General features: G+C 38.1%; 1 protein-coding gene across 2 annotated transcripts in view; it reads left to right on the top strand.

Moving 5' to 3' along the window:
* RPS15AE (ribosomal protein S15A E) overlaps nucleotides 1–19,357 on the top strand; it is a 106,377-nt gene that overhangs the window by 53,105 nt on the left and 33,915 nt on the right. The window contains exon 3 of one of the 2 annotated variants that reach the window (XM_089428990.1): nucleotides 18,405–18,615. The exons of the other annotated variant lie outside the window; for it this stretch is intronic. Within the exon in view, the coding sequence (XP_089285116.1) occupies nucleotides 18,405–18,479 (75 nt within the window). The 3' untranslated portion in view covers nucleotides 18,480–18,615. Of the gene's footprint in view, nucleotides 1–18,404; nucleotides 18,616–19,357 lie in introns of those variants that run through there. 2 annotated transcript variants of the gene reach the window in all.

Here is a 19,357-nt window from a genome sequence, read left to right on the forward strand (position 1 = left end):
AGTTTTGTTCCTTGCTCTGATTTTGTTAATAAATGTATCACTTTGTTCTTTGTGATTCTTAGGGATTTTATGTTTTTGATTCCATCTCGTGGCAGTTCATTTCTTTGAAAACGAACCATTTTTCTTCTTGCTTGTCTATACTTCCTTTTTAAGCTACAAAGATGAATTTATTTCATCGCATTTTCTTCCAAAGGGAATCTCTGTCTGACCTCTACTGTATTTTGGATTCGTTTGTTCTACTAACTTACTAACTTTATAAATGGTAACATTGGAGAGACTTGAGAAATAACTTTGAACAAAGTGGAATACTTTTGCATTGACTTTACATTACAAGATGGCATATCAAGCCAATTAATTACACTTGCTTTTGGCAATTATGTTCTTATTATTAGTGTCGTGGTTACCAATAAACCATGTTTATGTCATGGATACTAATCAATCATGTTATCTTGTGTCTCACACATGGAGGTATATATGAAATTGTCATCATTGCGAGAAGTTTTTGATTAGAGTCGTTCCACTTCTTGACGAGTTTCTTGAGCTCCTAGGCAACTTGGCATATTACTGGGTGCAATCAAGAAGCTGCAGGAAGCTCCAATTTGTATGCCATAGTACCAATCTTTTGCAACACCTTGTACGGACCATAATACTTTGGTGATAATATATTATCCTTTTTAACTTGCTTTAGGGACATTTGCTTATATGGTTGCAGCCGTAGGAATACCCAATCACCTACATAAAAACTTCTTTCACTGCGATGTTGATCTGCCTGTTGTTTCATTCTATTTTGTGCCAACATGAGGTTATCCTTTAAGAGTTGGAGGACTTGTTGTTGATGTTCGATGTGATGTTCCACTGCCTGAACCTTAGAATTTTCTCTTAAATATGATGTGATGGATGGTGGTTGATACCCATAAAGTGCCATAAATGGGGTCATTTTTGTTGCTGTATGGAAGGAAGTGTTATACCACCATTCAGCCAGAGGCAACCATTTGACCCATTGTGTCTGTTTATCAGATACAAAGCAACGAAGATATCCTTCCAAACATTTGTTTACTATCTCAGTTTGCCCATCAGATTGAGGATGATAAGATGAGCTATGAGCTAACTGAGTACCAAGACAAGAAAATAATTCTGTCCAAAAATTTCCAGTGAAAATGGGATCTCTGTCACTTACAATAATCTTTGGGTTTCCATGTAGCTTTTGAACTGTTTCCATAAATGCAGTAGAAACTGTACTGGCTTTAAATGGATGTGATAATGCACAAAAGTGTGCATACTTGGTAAGTCTGTCAACTACCACCATGATGACACTCTTTCCCTCAGACTTGGGTAAACCTGTGATAAAATCCATTGAAACCTCCTCCCAACGTTGGCTTGGAATGGATAAAGGTTGTAATAGACCTGGTGTCTTAATTGTTTCAACTTTATTTTGTTGGCAAACCAAACATTCCGCCACAAACTTTTGAATATCTGATTTAAGGCCATCCCAAAAAAATTCCTTCTTAACCCTGTGGTAAGTTTTTAAAAATCCTGAGTGCCCTCCTAAGGGAGAAGTGTGCAATTCCATAAGAATCTTTTGTTTTAGCTGGGAATTCTTACAGAGGTATAAGCGATCTTTGTACCATAACGAATCATTTTTCCAGCTAAATGTATCAGAAGTACTGGAATCTTGTTGTAGCTTTCGAATAAGTGCCCACACTTCTTCGTCATTCTTCCATTCCTCCCTTGCTTCGTTTATCCAATCTGGTTGGATAATAGAAATGGCACACAACAATGCTTCCACATCCTCATCCTTTCTTGAGAGTGCATCTGCCACCACATTTTGCTTCCCTTTTTTGTAGATGATTTCAAAGTCATAACCCAACATCTTTGTGACCCACTTTTGTTGCTCTTCAGAGGATAATCTTTGTTCTAAAAAGTATTTAAGGCTATCATGATCCGTTTTTACCTTGAAGTGTCTTCCCATTAGGTAGGGTCGCCATTTCTTAAGTGCATGGAGTATTGCCAACATTTCCTTCTCATAAATAGCTTTGCTTAAAAACTTTCCCTTGATTGGACGACTTTCAAAAGCAATGGGTCTTTCATCTTGCATTAGAACAACACCAATTCCATTTCCTGAAGCATCACATTCCACAATAAAGGTTTTTGTGAAGTCCGGTGTAGCTAAGACCGGTGCTTGGCACATTGCCTCTTTAAGATGTTCAAAGGCCTTTGTTGCTTCAAGAGTCCATGAAAATGAATCTTTCTTCAATAATGTTGTTAGAGGTGCTGCTATTCTCCCATAATTCTTAACAAACTTGCGATAATACCCTGTCAACCCAAGAAATCCTCGCAGATGCTTTATGGATGTGGGGATTTTCCATTCCTTAATGGCTTTAATTTTGCTAGGGTCTACCTTAACTCCTTCATGAGATACAATATGACCCAAATATTCCACCTCCTGGACTCCAAAGAAACATTTGGATCTTTTTGCATATAATTGTTTCTCCTCCAATAGTTGTAGCACCCTGTCAACATGTTCAACATGATCCTTCCAAGACTTGCTGTAGATTAGTATATCATCAAAAAATACTAACACAAATTTTCTAAGGAATGGTTTGAAAATTGAATTCATCAAACCTTGAAATGTTGAAGGTGCATTGGTAAGGCCAAAAGGCATGACCAAAAATTCATAATGACCCTCATGAGTTCTAAATGCCGTTTTCGGAATGTCTTCAATCTTCATTCTGATTTGATGATATCCCGAACGAAGATCCAACTTGGTGAAGTAAATTGATCCATGCAATTCATCCAGTAATTCATCAATGACAGGAATGGGGAACTTATCTTTAATAGTGAGCTTGTTGAGCTCCCTATAATCTGGACACATGCGCCATGATCCATCCTTCTTGTGCACCAACTACTGGAGCTGAGAAAGAACTTTGACTCGGTTGAATTATACCAGCCTCTAGCATTTCTGCAACCATACGTTCAATTTCACTTTTTTGGACATAGGGATATCTGTACGGCCTGATGTTTGGAGGAACACTTCCTGGAATCAGATGAATAGCATGATCATGATCACGCATAGGTGGGAGACCTTTGGGAGTCTCAAATACCTTGGAATGATTGTCCAGGACTTTTTGGAGATCTGGAGAAATAGATGATTCCAATGTGGAAACATCTAGCGAACATAATTGTGCAATTACACCTCTTTGCTCCTTTTTTAGAAGCTTTGTCATGCCATTAGAGCTGATTATCTTTCCTGGTTTCCCTGCAATACCCCTTAATTCAACTTCCTTTCCTTCCACAGAAAATTTCATGAAAAGTTCTTGAAAATTAAAAGCTATTGTACCCAAGGATTGTAGCCATTGGACTCCTAGTACAACATCAGCACCTCCCATTGGAATGGAAAGCATTGGGCTAGTCAATACATATTCTCCCATGGATAGCTTGATATTATGGCACTTTCCAGAGCAATTTATTGTTCCTCCATTTGCAATCATCACTTGACACTCTGGTGCTGGATATAGGAAGCAATTCAATTCTTTTGCTACCCTACAATGAATAAAATTGTGGGTGCTTCCTGAATCAATCAACACTATTACCTTTTTCTTCTTGATTTGTCCTTCTATCTTGATGGTTTGAGGAGTGGTAATTCCCGCCAATGCATTACAAGATATGGTCGGATTTATTTGTTCTTCATCTAGGCTTTGTTCCTGGAGTATATCCTCTTCTTTTGACCTTTCTTGCTCCTTTTCTTCTTCCTCTTCACAATCTATGTAGAATAATTTCTTCTCAGCACACTTATGACCTTTTGTGTATTTGCTATCACAATTGTAACAAAGCCCTTTTGCTCTTTTTTCTTCCAATTGTTGTGGTGTCAACCTTGTAGGTTGTGGAAGACTATGGGCAACAACACTTCCGTCTTTATAGTTGTGAATGGTATGCTTCCTAGTTGCCATAATTTTGCTTTCCATTTTTCTTGCTAACCTGAATGCCTTCTCTAATGAATCAGGTTCCCAAAGGCGAACATCATGTTGGATATTATCCTTTAAAGACCCTATGAACACATCAATCCTATGCTCCTCTGGAATATCTTTTACCCTTATGTTCAATTTTTGGAACTCCTCAATGTGCTCCATTATTGAACCCTTTTGTTTGAGACTTATCAATTGGCTAAAAAAAGTGTTGCTTTTTGTATCTTCATAATGTGCTATCAATTCTTCCGTAAAAATTGCCCAAGTGATAAATTTTTTACGAGAGCAAAGCCATTGATACCATACAAACTGATTTGGTTCCAAATATACAGTTGCCATACGTACCTTTTGTGTGTTTTGCACATTATTGAGATCGAAGAATTGCTCCATCTGTAATATCCATGTGGCAGGATCCTTGCCATCAAACTTCCTCATATCGATTTTTGGAATATGGTGGGTCTTCGATCCAACATTAGTGTCTATGGAATCATGATTAACATTTCTTTTGTTCACATCATGAGTTTCCTTTACAACCTTTTCACCATTAGTAAGTATTTCTTGTAGAAAATTTGTCAAATCTGTCTTCAAATCTGCCATGTCTGTCTTCAAATCTGTCTTCAAATCTGCCATGTCTCTCTTCAAATCTATCTTTGAATCATCCATATTAGCTTCCATGCCCTTTATCTTAGATTCCACGCCACTTATCTTAGCTTCTGTTAGCTTTTGTGAGCGTGACATTTGTTGCACTTGTTCTTGTAATTTTGATATATCATGTAGCATTTCTTCTTCTTCTTCATGAGTCATGCTAGAGCTTTCAGGTTCCTTACTAGGTGTTTGCATTTTCTTTCCTCGGGGCATCAGTTACCGATAATAATGCTTTACTATGCCCTTTGAATTCCGTTAAACCAAGCTTACATAACAATTTAAAAAAAAAACTACACACCTTTTTTCACTTTATAGAAGCCTGATATTGAATCTGATGTATCTCTGTAATTTCAGATCATCTAGTTCTGAAATTGCTACCTGTAGTAGCCTTCTGCGTCCTCTTTCCAATGCCACAAGTCTGAGCCAAATTGGATTCTCCAAGGAAGAGTTATGTGAAATCTCCCACAGTGACTTGCTTTTAGACTGGTTCAGTAGAGCGAACTTGTACGACGTGCCACAGTCACTGTTTCAACCTTTGAATCTGAAACACACACACAAGAAACTACAGTCCGTCCTCTTTCTGTACCTTTTTACGAAATTTCAATCCGATCCTCAGAGAGAGAGTTATGACGATTTTCCCCAGGTCACCTGTTTTGAATGTAATTCAGGAGTCTGCAAAAAGACCAACTTCCTCAGATCATATCTCCGAAAATATCGCGCGAAAAGCTCTGAAATTCGGACCCAAGGTTCAGCGCCAATTCTTCTCAAATGGGTTTTTTTTTCGACTTCTGAAACGTCACAGAAAAAAGTTATAGCGAAAATGCCACGATGACCTGTTTGGAGCAGCGAAACCCTAGAATCCAAAGCTCTGATACCAAATGTTATGAAACCAGCTCACAAAAAGATAGAAAAGAAAGATCCACGCCTTAGAATTCAGCCTCTTCGAGGGGGCAACCTCCTTTACATTACATAAATGAACAATTCTTGGATGATACAAATGACAAAACCTCCTTTCTATATATAGGAGTCTAAGGAGTCACAATATAATCCAGCCGACCTAACAATAATAATATAAAGCCACAAAAATAACAATAGAGGGATTCTATGGGGCACAGAAATAACAATATGGGGGTAATAGGGGCACAACAATATAAATAAGGGGTATAACTACAATAGTAATGGGGTAATCACTAGTATTATAGGGACCCAACATATGCCAAGTGGTTAATAATGATGCAAGTCTTGTTTAATTCATTCCTCCATGGATTTAGCACCTTGCACATGCCTTTGATGGATGAATTACATGTTGGAGAGCCACTTGTGTCATTTTGGAGTGTTTTGTACACATGTTGAGGTATGATATTATTATATTGGATTGGAGAGGGCCATCCCATTTTCTTCTTGGAGTTTGAGCTTGTTGACACTCCATATGGATTAGGTGCCTTGTTTCATGGATCCACCTTTTGGCACTTATCTTGAGGATGGCGTCCACCTTGGAAGATTCTCTCTTGCAAATTCTTTTATGCCATTGATGAGGATTCCCATCTTGGAGATGCCACACATCTAATTAAGGAGTTTTGCTTGCACTTATACCTATGCATTGTCGCTGAGGGAATTCATTCTTAAGGGCTTGTTAGTTTCATTACTTATGGTCATTGTTGGAGCACTCCACTTATTGAGGTTTCTTTTTAGATCTTTTCACACATCTATTGAAGGATGTACACCCTTGGAGATTTTATTCATTGTTTATTGATGGGACGTTTCACTTGAACGATCACACATGCCACCTTATGAGGGTTCTTATTTGGTCTTTGCATGTTTTGAGGAGGTCGTTTCTCCTTGGAGAGCTACTTAAGTACTCATTGAGGGTTTTTGCTTGGATGTTTCACCTTAGAGAGCTAAGAATCCATGTTGGAGGAGATCTAGAAGGTTTCAAACACTAGATCTAAGGTTTTGATTGCCTATCTTGAGGAGTTGGTTATGGATTGTAACACTTGGATTACTTTGGAAGCTGGATGTTGAATCTTTGACATATCTTATGCCCTCTTTGATGGAGACGTCACACTTTCATGGGGCTGATTTGTTGGAGACTTGTACATGTAGCTTGCCCACATTGTTATTTTATGTATTGTTGGTTAGTAGTTGGAGGGTATTGATTGTTTACTCCTCCTACTGTTGAAATTCGTTTGGAAGATAGAATTTCTGAACAATATAGTTACTTGTGACTAATATATATGTTTCCTTATGGCATTTTACTTCATTAAGTCATGTCATCAATCAATTATACAATCAAAGAGATAAAGAAAAGTAGAGATCATAATGCACAACAGACAAGAGACACCGTAAATTGGGTTAGAGGCTAGGGCTAAATCCACAAGGGGAAAACACATCCAATTCTTTCCTTATAGATTCTTCATCAACAAGAGAAATCCAAGTCAAACTAACTATAATCATTTTGAAGCATTGAAGCAAAGGGTTGGAGCTCTAGAGGATTGGAGTCCTCACACGGCTAGAGCCTTGTGGAAAACCAGGTTGGAGCTTGAATTGTTGAGAGAATTGGAGTCCTCAAGAAAACCAAGTTGGAGCTTGGTGTAGTAAAGGTTGGAGCCTGAATTGTTGAGAGGATTGAGGTCCTCAAGAAAACCAAGTTGGAGCTTGGTGTAGTACAGGTTGGAGCTTGGTTTGTATTTGAAGATTGGAGTCTTCATCTAGGGTTGGAGCTGTGAAGAAATTATAAGTTTTATTGTACAAATTGATTGATGTAAAAAGAGGATTGGAGTCCTCCCCATTCTTGTTAATAATGTTATTCTTTTGTTGTTCATTTATGTTCTTGTTTTTAAGTGATCTTAACTCGTATAAAATAACAATTGCAAAAGGAAATGCTGATGCATCCCCCCCTTCCTCAGTATTTCCAACACTTCCACTAATTCCATCCACTATTAGAGTTCTTGCAGCCTTTACTACGGAAGAACAATTACAACCAACCAAAGGATGCAAAGACAAGACACTAACTAATAGTAAAACAATAACAATAATAATTAAGGAAGAGAGATCTTAGTTACTTAATCTTTTGACGAAAATGTCAGTTACCTCTTGATTTATGATTTTATCATCCTCGTCTCCTTCATCAATTACATTCCTTCCTTCCTTGCATAGGCTAGGGTTTCTTCTTTCAGTGGTAACGTTGATCTAACTTTCTTGTCGACGCCCTTTTTTCCTGTTAGGATTTACAAACCCTGTGTTTCCAATTGTGCTATTTTTTCTTTTCATATCCAAATGTCCAAAACCCTAGAATCTCTACACCATCATTGTCATCAATCAATCAAGGATGTTTCATCCAATGTTTTCCCTTGGTCCCTCCAAACCAAGTAACTCGACTTTCTCAAATACATTGTAGCAGCAACAACATTTTGTCCTTAGAGACTTAGTCATCATTCTTCATTTCAATGTGCAAAGAATAGACTCTAGAATTCTGCGCTAAGCATTACATTTGCAAAATAGATTTCAACACTCAAATACCCATAACATCAGCAGTAAATGCAAGATTTTCCACAACAGTACATATGACATCAATACTTTGGATGCTTAGAACTTCGCAATAACAGATTCGTTGAAAACTTAATCCAACATGTCTTCAATCGTTTATGTCCTTGGCCTGCTATAGTAGTGATAATACAATACTAGATTTGCAAATTACTTTATCAAGAGAGCTTTGGTCTCTAAACTTGATGAAAAACGTTTTGCTTCAATTCCTTAACATGTCCATTCAATTTTGATTTTGTCTCAACAAAGACTCTTCTTGGTTGTCTTAAAAGCCAAACTTCTCAAAGTTGAATAACTTCTTTTATGGATTGTCAATTTGTATACTAGGCTCAGACAGTCTTACAATACTGCTCAGTGCTTGCATGCTTCAATGCCCTTTTAACTCCCTCTGGCTGAGAGAGGAATATCAATTAGTGATAACCATATTTCTAAAACTCTGCCAAGTAATGGTAGTAAATCTTGACAATACAATACTAGAAACTATTACTCAGTCATAGCTATTTGAGACTGCAATTTCAATGTGACACTTCGTATATCAAGGAAATGTCATGCTATAGGGACCTTATAACATCTTCATAAAAATGAGGCATAGAGTCTGTCCTCTTTATTTCATTTTGACTGTCACCTCCGAGTCCCAAGAACATATTTACAGTGTGCTTGTATTGATAACTTACAAGGTCCTTTGGACACATCACAAAATTGTTGAATGTATGAATGGGCTTAGAATTTGCTTACTAATCAGTGATTCTCAATCTAAGATGGATACCTTCTTTTTGCAATTAGATTCTGTCTTGGTCAGCAGAAGCAATGATGTTGTCAAGCTTCAACATCCATAAAGTCAACCTTATCGGTCATCATCTCTTGCCACATTAAGAGTTTTTCAAAAACATCCTGTAAAGATATTTTTAACATGACATGGACATGAAATTTGTATATATCTTAAATCATTGATTCTAAAATATCATTCCCAAGCTAAGTTGCACGAAACGGGGAAACAGAAACGAGTTTCCGAAACGGGAAGCGAAACGAAACGCGACCTCCCCAAATTTTGGAAACGGGGAAACGCGAATATATATAATAATATATATATATATATATTAGGAATTTAAGAAATATGTGCAATCATAAAGCATATATGATACATTCTAATTTATTACATTATGATAAAATTGTCAATTGTCAATGCATAGACTATAAGTATCTAAATTTACATCACATTTACTCATGAATAATCACATAATGAAAATAGAAATATCCAAAATCAGCCACGAGAAATTTCTAATTTTTTGTCTCGTGGTTGATTGGGAGTCTCCTCCTACATAGTCGAATGACCTTAGTGCTCTTGATTAAATACAAGTTTCATACCCTAGTACCCTACATTCTCTTGATTATTGGGAGTCTCCCCTGCATAGAGGGCTTTGTTCTCTCGATTAAATACAAGTTCCATACCCTAGTACATGATAAAATCCAATGGAAACATTGAAATCCCCCCAATCCTGAAATCCTGAAAAACAGATAAGTCTGCTGGATTTTGAGTAAGATCTAAAATTCTACTTTCTCCATATGAAATCCAATGACGGCGAAACCACTCTCAAACATCCTGAGTCATTTCATGGTAATGTTAAAAATTTAAGTAAAAGGATGAAAATGAAAAATAAAGGAGAATATCACTTTTACTTTAAGAATTTAACATTACCATGAACTGCATATCAACACTAGGGCAAACAAATGTAAGAGATCTACATTAGAAAAAAAAATTAAAAAACAAATGTTTTTTTGGGGGAAACGTGGCCCGTACGGCCTGGAAACGCGTTTCCCGGCCGGAAACGCGTTTCCAGGCCGTACGGTACGGGGAAACGCGTTTCGTTTCGTTTCCCCTGGAGAAACGCCCCCTAGGGCCACGTTTCCTGCAACTTAGTTCCCAAGGGAAGGATATCAACAAACCGTAAATGGTTATCTCCAAGTTGTGATCATGATAATAATTCAAAACCTTCAAAAATCTCGACAAGGGTCTTCCTTCAACCAAGAGACAACAAGAGTGTCATATTAGTAAACCTACCTATCCCTAAGAGAATTCGATAACCCTTACTACAAGTTGTGAACTTGGAATCAACCATGCATATTTCCAAGTACAAATGCATCAATAACTTGGCATCATATTAATGATCTGTTGAAATTGTAACTGGTATCAGTCTTCATAATGTAATGTAATTTCATCATTAATTATATTCATTATTATTATTTTATTTTTGGTCAAAAAATGTTCTTCACGCTTATAGAGTCAAAAGAGTAAAATAGAATTTATTATGAGTCAAAAAGGAAATGTATTTGAGTCAAGTCCCATTTGGACTTTTGAAAGAAAGAAAATTAATTTTTATTTTAAGTCAAAAAGTCAAACAATGACCAAATCGACCCTCCTTGGACAAGTTGGCCTATGTGGCACCTATTTGACCCTCCTGGATTCATTTTCACTCACTCATGACAATCGATTTCTGTGCCTAATTAGGAAGAAAAGACAACTGAAGTCAAAGGAGAGAGAGAAGATGAGTTTTTTGCCCTAGTTCTGCTCACACGTGCAAATTATTTGTGGTTTTCTAGGGTCATTATAGGGCCAAAATTTTCTGTGATTTGACTAGATTTTAGAGAGTTTGACTAGTGTTGACTTTCGTTGACTTTGACTTGATTGGAGGAGACTTGGAGGAGGGTTGACTTGAATCCTTGTAGCAGTTTTTGGTCTAGGGTCTTGGATATCTCATTTTGATCTGACTATATAAGAGAAGGATTGTTGGATTTTCCCTCTTGTGAGGTTTTGCCTTGGCTTGGAGCCTAATTTCTAGTGTTCTTTGTCTCTTTGTGATCTTTATGCTTTGAACATTTGTATAATTGCTTGATGAAGAGGACATAAAAGTAATAAGAAGCCAACTAATATTCACAAGTAATTATCAAGTTAAGAGAAATCAAATATCATCTCCATTACATTTGATTTCTCAACATGGTATTAGAGCTAAGGTAAAAGGAGGCAGCTTGAAGATCACAACTTGTTGGCATATTTTGAAGACACTATTGTAGCAGTTATATCTCTCTATCAAAGCAAAAAGGAAGAAGGCTTGAAGATCATATTGTTGAAGACATCTTGATAGCAACCATCACTCTCTTGGAAATATCATCATAAACAAGTTCTCAAGACATTCTTATAACAACTTCTCCTTCTTTGACAAGTAAGTATTCTCCTATATTCTCTGTCTAATCCTCCCAACCAAATGACATCCGTTTGTAAGTAAGGCAACAAACTTGATGGAGCTTCTAACTTCAAGGTTTGGAAAAAGAGAATTGATTTAGTTCTCAAAAAAAATGAAGTCATGCAATTTGTTGAAGGCAATGTTCCAGTACCAGACAAGAACAATGTTCAAGAAGTGGCCAAATACAATAAGGGTGAAATAAGAGCTCAAAGGATTCTCTTTGAGTCTATCAAAGATCATCTTATCTCTTTTGTTTCAAATTTATTTACATCAAAAGAAGTCTATGATAAATTGGTCAAACTATATTCTGTCAATACTACCAGCTAGAAGATATCTCTAAGGAATCGACTCTATGGAACAAGAATGACAAAAGATGAAGATGTGGCTTCATATTGTTAATTTTTCAATGTTCTATGCTGTAACAATCACTTTAACAATTTCTTCTTTCAGTAACAATCACTTTTTCCAATTTCATTTTCAATCACCCAATAACAATAAGCAACTATATATAGAACAATAAACAACATGCACAATAGAAGACAACGAATATCAATGAGACACAAAGATTTAGGTCAAACCGTCAAAGACTAGCGAAAAACTCCACAAGGGGGAAAACCAAACTAGATTCTTCTTCTATTAGATGTTCATCAAATGTTCAACAAAGATACATAGTCCAAGTACATTCCTTAATAATTCAAAGGTCAAATCCTTTCATTATCCAAGTCAACAATCCAATATCCAATCAAAGATGAGACAAAAGTACTAGTCCTGCAATTTTCGACCCTATCAAAGTTCAGCGAATAATAGTCAATGCAACCTTAACCAATCAGAGTCAACAGTCCAAAGTGCTTAGAAAATTTTGGTCAAGGCGGTAAGAAATTTCACCTTCTTTGCTTGGTCAATCCCAGTCAAAACAATCCTCAAATCTACCTCCAAATTCGGTCAAATTCAAAGTCAACCTACGAAAACCCTAGCTTCAAAACTGCGGTCAAAGATGGTCAATGCATGCCCAAAATTTCGGTCAAAGGTTTCCCGAAATTTGGCCTCCAAGAACAGTTCAAAATTTGGTCAAACTAGTCGAAGTCAAATGAAGTCTCGCACATGTGAACTTGGCCCTGCAATTTTTTTTATGAGATCGAACCAAATGAAGAAGATTGATGTGTGATGTGATTCCTCCAAGTTATGTCAAGCTTGGTCTATCTATATGTGGTTTAGGAGGTCGAATTTTTCCTCTAGGCCGACTTGACAAATTTGAATTGACTTGGACTAGCAATAAAACTAATATTTTTCTGTGCAAATTTGATTTTTCCAAGTGCAAGAGGGGTCTTGTTAAGGTTTTCTATGCTTCTCCAAGGAGGGAATTGCTCCCTCAGTTGCCAATTTTCAACACTCCTCCTCAATGAAGGAGGAATTTTTGATTGCATCATATGTCTCATCTCATCATCGCTGCATTATATCTCATATTGTCTCTGCTCATCTCTGCTTATCTAAGAACAATTATGTTTCGATCTAAAGAAGAAGAATCATCATAGGGGAGATTAATTTACCACTAGGGTAAATTAATCTCAAGGACAATAGAGGAGATACTATTTTCCATGAATGGCAAAGATATTCCAACCCCATGCCCAACCGGCTGATCGAAACTCCATCTAGATAATAGGGAAGATTCAGTTTACCACTAGGGTAAAGGTTTGCCAGCCTTATATCTTCGACAATAGGGGAGATACAATTTGCCATAAATGATAAAGATTATCCAACCCTATGTCAACTAGTTTGATCCTTAGTGATCAAGTGGTTTGAACACCATGCATCCCAGACTAAGGGAGATCAATTTACTAGACGCATTAACCATGGGTAAAGATCTTCCAACCTAAGTCTCCTCACTAATTGGCTAGATGAGTGGTAATCCCAAAAAGCCTAGCTTGTGGGTAGGATGCATGCTGGGGTATGTACTCTGTCAAGTCCCAGACTTGACTAGGGGGGACCAAACTTATCAAAAGATAAGGATCTTCCAACCCTATAACTCCAAAGGAGTACCCCACACCCCCAAGAGCTCCCAGAGCTTAGTGTTCGTGATCAGCCGTGACCCCTTCTCGGAAGGGTCACATCCACTAGTCCAAGCTACTCTCTGAAGACCAAGAAATTCCCTTTCGACAAAGGCTTGGTAAGAATGTTGGCTATTTGCTCATTAGTCGAAATGTGATGGAGTCTTACAAATCCTCTCTACACCATATCCCAGATATAGTGATATTTGATCTCAATGTGCATGGACTTGTCATGAAACACATGATTCTTTGAAAGTCGGATCCTACTCTTTTTGTCGCAATATATCACAGTCATATCCAATACCTTCTCAAACAACTCTACAAAAAGCTTCCTCAACCACACTGCCTCACGGCTAGCCATGCTAGCAAAAATGTACTCAACCTCAACCATACTAAGTGCAATAGACTTCTGCTTCCTACTCATCCAAGAGATCGTGGCAGAGCCCAAGCTAAAACAACACCCAGATGTGGTCTTCTTGTCAACAACATTTCCGACCCAATCAGCATTAGTGTATCCATGAAGTCTCACATCTCCGACAGTGTATCTCAATCCATGATTGATAGTCCCATGTAGGTATCTCAGCACATGCTTAGCAACAACCTAGTGTGCATGTAGTGGCCGCACCATAAATTGACTCAGAGTGTTGACAATGAAACATATGTCTAGTCTAGTGTTCACTAAGAACATCAATACCCCAATCAGTTGCCTGTACTTAGAAGGATTTACCAATTCAGGTCTCACAACTTCACCACATAACTTCTTAAAATTCATCTCCATTGGTGTGGCCATGGACTTGCATTCCACCATTCCAAATCTCTCCAATAGCTTGACAACATATTTCCCTTGAGAAAGGAAAATCTCACTAGGCGACACCCCTAACCCCAGGAAGTCATGCATCAAACCAAGTTCTTTCATCTCAAACTCAGAGGCCAACTCCCTCTTACACTGGAGAATAAGAGGCTCTCCACCTATCAAGAATAAATCATCAACCTATAATACCAAAATCAAGGGAATACCTTGGACGACTCTGAAGTAGATAATTGTGTTAGAAAATCGGAAAGGCATAAATATTTTTTTATACTTGTTAATTACTTGTGAGATTCTTGTGTTCTTATTAACTTTCTTATGTTCTTTCATCTTAGTTCATCAAGTAATTACCAAAACAATAGCATGAAGATCAAGGAAACCAGATGTAGGTGGACAACCAGGGAAAAACCTCAATCTTGGGGAAAACCGAGTCAACAACTCTTCCCTCAATAGTTTTCCTGAGATAATCCAAGACTCTAGAATTAGACACAGACTTCCTCCACACCAAGTCAGCCCTTTCCTTTTTCAGCAGATGATCACTTTCTAGTATTGTCTTTGACCTAGATGCAACAATAGCACTTCGATGCAGTAGTATCTTTGACCTAGCAACTTCGATCTTAATGCAACAACTTCGACCTTGAAGCACTTAGCTCTTCGACCTTGAAGCAACACTTCGGCCTTGATGTCGTACTTCGACCTTGATGTCGTAACAAAACTTCTTGATGCTGTAACAAAACTTCGATCTTGATGCCATAGCAGAACTTTGACCTTGAACCTGCAATTCTCCTTCTTCTACCGCAACTTCTCACTTTTTCACAGCTTCTTCTAGGAGATCGAACTTGTGTGAGTGATTGTCCTTCAAATGAATCAAACTGCTTCAATATATAAGCTGCTAGTGAGGTCGAATAACCCTTCTTGAGGCCGACTTGGTGTGGAGGTGACAAAATTCATTTTTGACTAAAAAATAATTCTTTTTACATGATTCAAAAGCCCAAGAAGGGTCTCTTTAAATGCACGATGACTCTATTGACTTTTACCTAAAACATGATGACCCAAGCATGAAACCCATGCTTTAATAAGTTGTAATAATAATAATAAAATTTCTTTTCATTCTTTCTCATAAGTACATTTTATTATGACTCAAATACAATTATGACGGTTGAACTTAGTTACATTTTTCAACAAATTGGATCAACATTGCTTCTTGTAAATCCAAGCTTCATCAGATAGCTATCAATGTGGGCATACCAAGCCTTAGGAGCTTGCTTTAATCCATAGAGGGTTGTCTTCAGCTTGCTTTAATCCATAGAGGGCTGTCTTTAGCCTGCAAATATGAGTCTTCCTGTCATGCTCCTCAAAGCCCTATGGTTGCTCCAAGTATAGCTCTTCCTTGAGAATGCCATGTAGAAATGTGGTCTTCACATCCATCCGATGAAGTGTTCGTTCCTGGCAAGCAACAAGAGCGACGATAGATCAAATGGTTGTATATCGAGCAATAGGGGTAAAAATCTCAACATAGTCCTCTCCTTCTTTCTGGGAGAATCCTCTAGCCACAAATATCGCTTTGTACTTCTTGATACTTCCATCCGCACCCTGCTTAATTTTGTACATCCATTTAGAAGTCACGATAGACTTCCCTTCGGGTCTCAGGATCACTTCCCACACATCGTTTTCCATGATGGACTCATATTCTTATGCCATAGCATCTTTCCACGTATGTTCTTTCACTGCTTCCTCAAAAGTGCATGGTTCAACTTGTATAATGTTGCACGTATCTACAACATATCCCTGATATCGACATGACTTCTTGCTTTCCCTGAAGGTTCCTCTTGCAACAACATGTCTCTTAGCATCCTGTAAGGTGTCACAAAGCCATAATGGTCTCTTCCTGTGGGAGGATCAGACAAAGGGGGATCCAAGGGATCCATAGGTTCCATGGGATCATCAGCAAGATCAAGCTCAGGCTTAGGCATAGGAGGCTCTTCTTGTACATCCATGGCATCATCCTTTCTTTCAACATTGGTAGGGGGAGGAGTGTCCCTTGCTTTCCCAAGAGCAACATCTTCATCAAATGTCACATCCTTGCTAAACTCTATATTCCTTTGACCAGGTACATATATTCTATAAGCTTTAGAATTTTCACAATAACCAACAAAAGTACCTTTCTTTCCTGAAGCTTCCAACTTGGTCCTCTTCTCCTTCGGCACATGAAAGTAGATAGGGCAACCAAAGATCCTCAAGTGTCCAACCTCGGGCTTTACACCCGTGAAAGCTTCTTCGAGAGTCTTGTCACCTAAGGCTTGATGAGGAGTCCTATTTTGAACATAGACAACAATGTTAGCAGCTTCTCCCCATAGAAATTTTGGCAACTTTTGATCATGCAACTTGGCTTTGGCTGCTTCCATGATAGTCCTGTTCTTCCGTTCAACTACACCATTTTGTTCGGGGTTGTAAGGTACGATCGTCTCCTTCTTGATTCTAACTTTCTTGCAAAAGTCAATGAATCCATTTGAACTTTTTGAAGTGAATTCTCCTCCATTGTCAGTCCTTAGGATTTTGATCTTCTTTCCAGTTTGATTTTCCAGCAGTTCCTTGAAGTCTTTGAACATGTCAAATTCCCGGTCCTTGTTCTTGAAGAAGAAAATCCATGTCTTGTTGGTGAAGTCATCCACAAAGACTATAGTATAGGTAGCCACCAAGAGAGGTCACAAGCATGGGTCCACACAGATCAAAATGTATGAGTTGAAGTATTCCATTGGTCTTGCTTCTACTTGAAGGGAATGGTCCCTTCACATGCTTTCCACTTGCACAACCTTGTGAAATTCCATCATGATCTATTTGAATCTCAGGCATTCCAGAAACCATCTTTCTCACCTTAGGCAAGGCTCATAGTGAAGGTGAGTGAATCTTCGGTGCCACAACTCACATTGATGAGAAGCATCATGAACCAAGGCTTGCATAGGGCTCCCACAAACTTTATATAGGCCTTCATTTCTAGTCCCAAGTGTGAAGGCATCTCTCATACTAGTTCTCCTTGGCCAAGCAAGGACGTTCCCATTAATGAATGCAACCTTGAAACCCTTGTCTTCCATGGTAGAAATTGAGACAAGGTTCTTCTTCAATCCTGACACATATAAGACATCATGTAGATGTATAATTTGACCATAATTCAAATGAAAAGAAACAGATTTGAACCCCTTCATAGGATATGTAGAATTGTCCCCAAGTATTATCTTCAAATCAGACTCCCTCTCAACCAAATTTGAGAGGACTTCTCTATAGCCAGTGAAATGTCTAGAAGCCCCACTATCTACCAACCAACTATCAAAAGAATCTGGAGGAGAGGAACTAGAAAGAGCAGAAACAAGAAAGTATTCAGATTGAGTTTCAACTGCATTATTATCATACCTTGAATTCCTTGATCTCTTGGGAGGATGACGAGTCTCTTCTCGGGCAAGGGGTACTCCTCTCTTCTTCCTTCGATTGTTGCTTTGAGCACTTATTTCTTTCGGACAATCTCGGGCATAGTGACCATGCTTGTGACAATTGTAGCATTGGATGTTGGACATGTCCTTCTTGAATCCTCTGTTGTTGTTCTTGAATCCTTGATTTTTGTTCTTGGAGCCTTGACCTTGCTTTCTTGACTTCCAATTTGAGGGCCTTCCTTTCTCTTTCTTCTTCTTGGCTTGAGCAACAAATGCAGTAGGTTCTCCTTCTTCATGCTTTTGAATTCTTCCTCTAGAGATCATCCTGGACTCCTCTTGAGTGCACTTGCCTAATAGCTCATCAAATGAGGGGAACTTGTCATTGTTGCTAATGGTTGTAATAAATGTTTCCCAAATCGTAGGAAGACCTCCATGGGCAATCAACACTAGCTCTTTGTTAGATGCAATCTCACCTACAGCCAAAAGTTGATCCTTGAGTTGAGATATCCTCATGAAGTATTCTTGAATGGTCTCACCGTTGTTCATCTTGATGTCCTTCAGTTGATTCTTCAAAGCAATAATTTGGCTCAAGTTGTCGACTTCATACACCCCAATCAACGTATCATACATTTCCTTGGACATCTTCAATTTTCAAACATAAGTGATCAAATGCTGTATGAAAGAATCAATAATGATTTTCTTAGCTTTGATCTCACCTTTCTTGTACTTTGATGTAGGTGCATAGATGGAGCACAAAGTTCGATGAAGACTGGACCGAAGCTTGCCAATGTGATGGGATGGTCACATGGTGATGTTGGGAGATATTTTAAATGTTTTGTAGATATTTGCATTAGGATGTGAGTTTTGTTTTTAGAATAAGTTGGAGGAAATATTTCCTAATGTAAATGTAATTTCAATTTCCCTTATTTTGTGAGAAGGGGAAACGAACCATCACTTGTGACTCTTGGTTACCCATGTTAGCTTTCTTTATAAAGAAATGAGTGTTTGAGAAGAAGAGTAGTGTGCAACAGAGGAGAAGTGCAGTGGAAGAAGAGAGGAGAAGCTCCAACGCTAGGAGAAGAGGCAGAGGATGAGAGGCCTGGGCTGCACATGCCCACATTGTAAATTTGGCCAGTTTAATGTATGTCTGGATTTGATTAATGAACAATTTGTTTAATGCCTTTGTACATGTTTATTTCTCTGTTTATATAATGTTAACTTGATTTGTTGAGGGCTGCACTTTTTGAATCAATTTACAATGAGAATTTGAATATGTCATGGCTGTATGCCCTTATGTCAAAGCGATGCTTTGGTTTAAGTGCAATCTGGGCTGAACATATTTACCCTTGTTCGTATGAGCTGTAACTCCAGAGTCCATATTGTGGCCATTATTGTTGCTGATGTGGTTGGGATATGTTGCTGGTCTGAATATTGATGTGTGTTATTGTTGCTGGTACATGGTAGCACCACATATGCATTGTAGATGTAGTGCGTTGCCAGAATCCGTGGAATCGATTTATGTTATGCCCTGTGACTCTAACTGCTGTGTGTGTTAGCCATGCAAACTTGGTATTGTGTTGTAGTTGTTCCCAAACCTGAGGGGAATATCCTCTATGTCCTGGAGTAGTGATTGTGAGTTATTTACAACGAATAGAGCGCTGTCATAGAAAACAAAGTACCAAGTGTTGAT

The sequence above is a fragment of the Pinus tabuliformis genome, chromosome 4_2 (genome assembly GCF_031772625.1).
Source record: "Pinus tabuliformis cultivar Carrire ecotype Pingquan chromosome 4_2, CPIR1, whole genome shotgun sequence".
NCBI lineage: Eukaryota > Viridiplantae > Streptophyta > Pinopsida > Pinales > Pinaceae > Pinus > Pinus tabuliformis.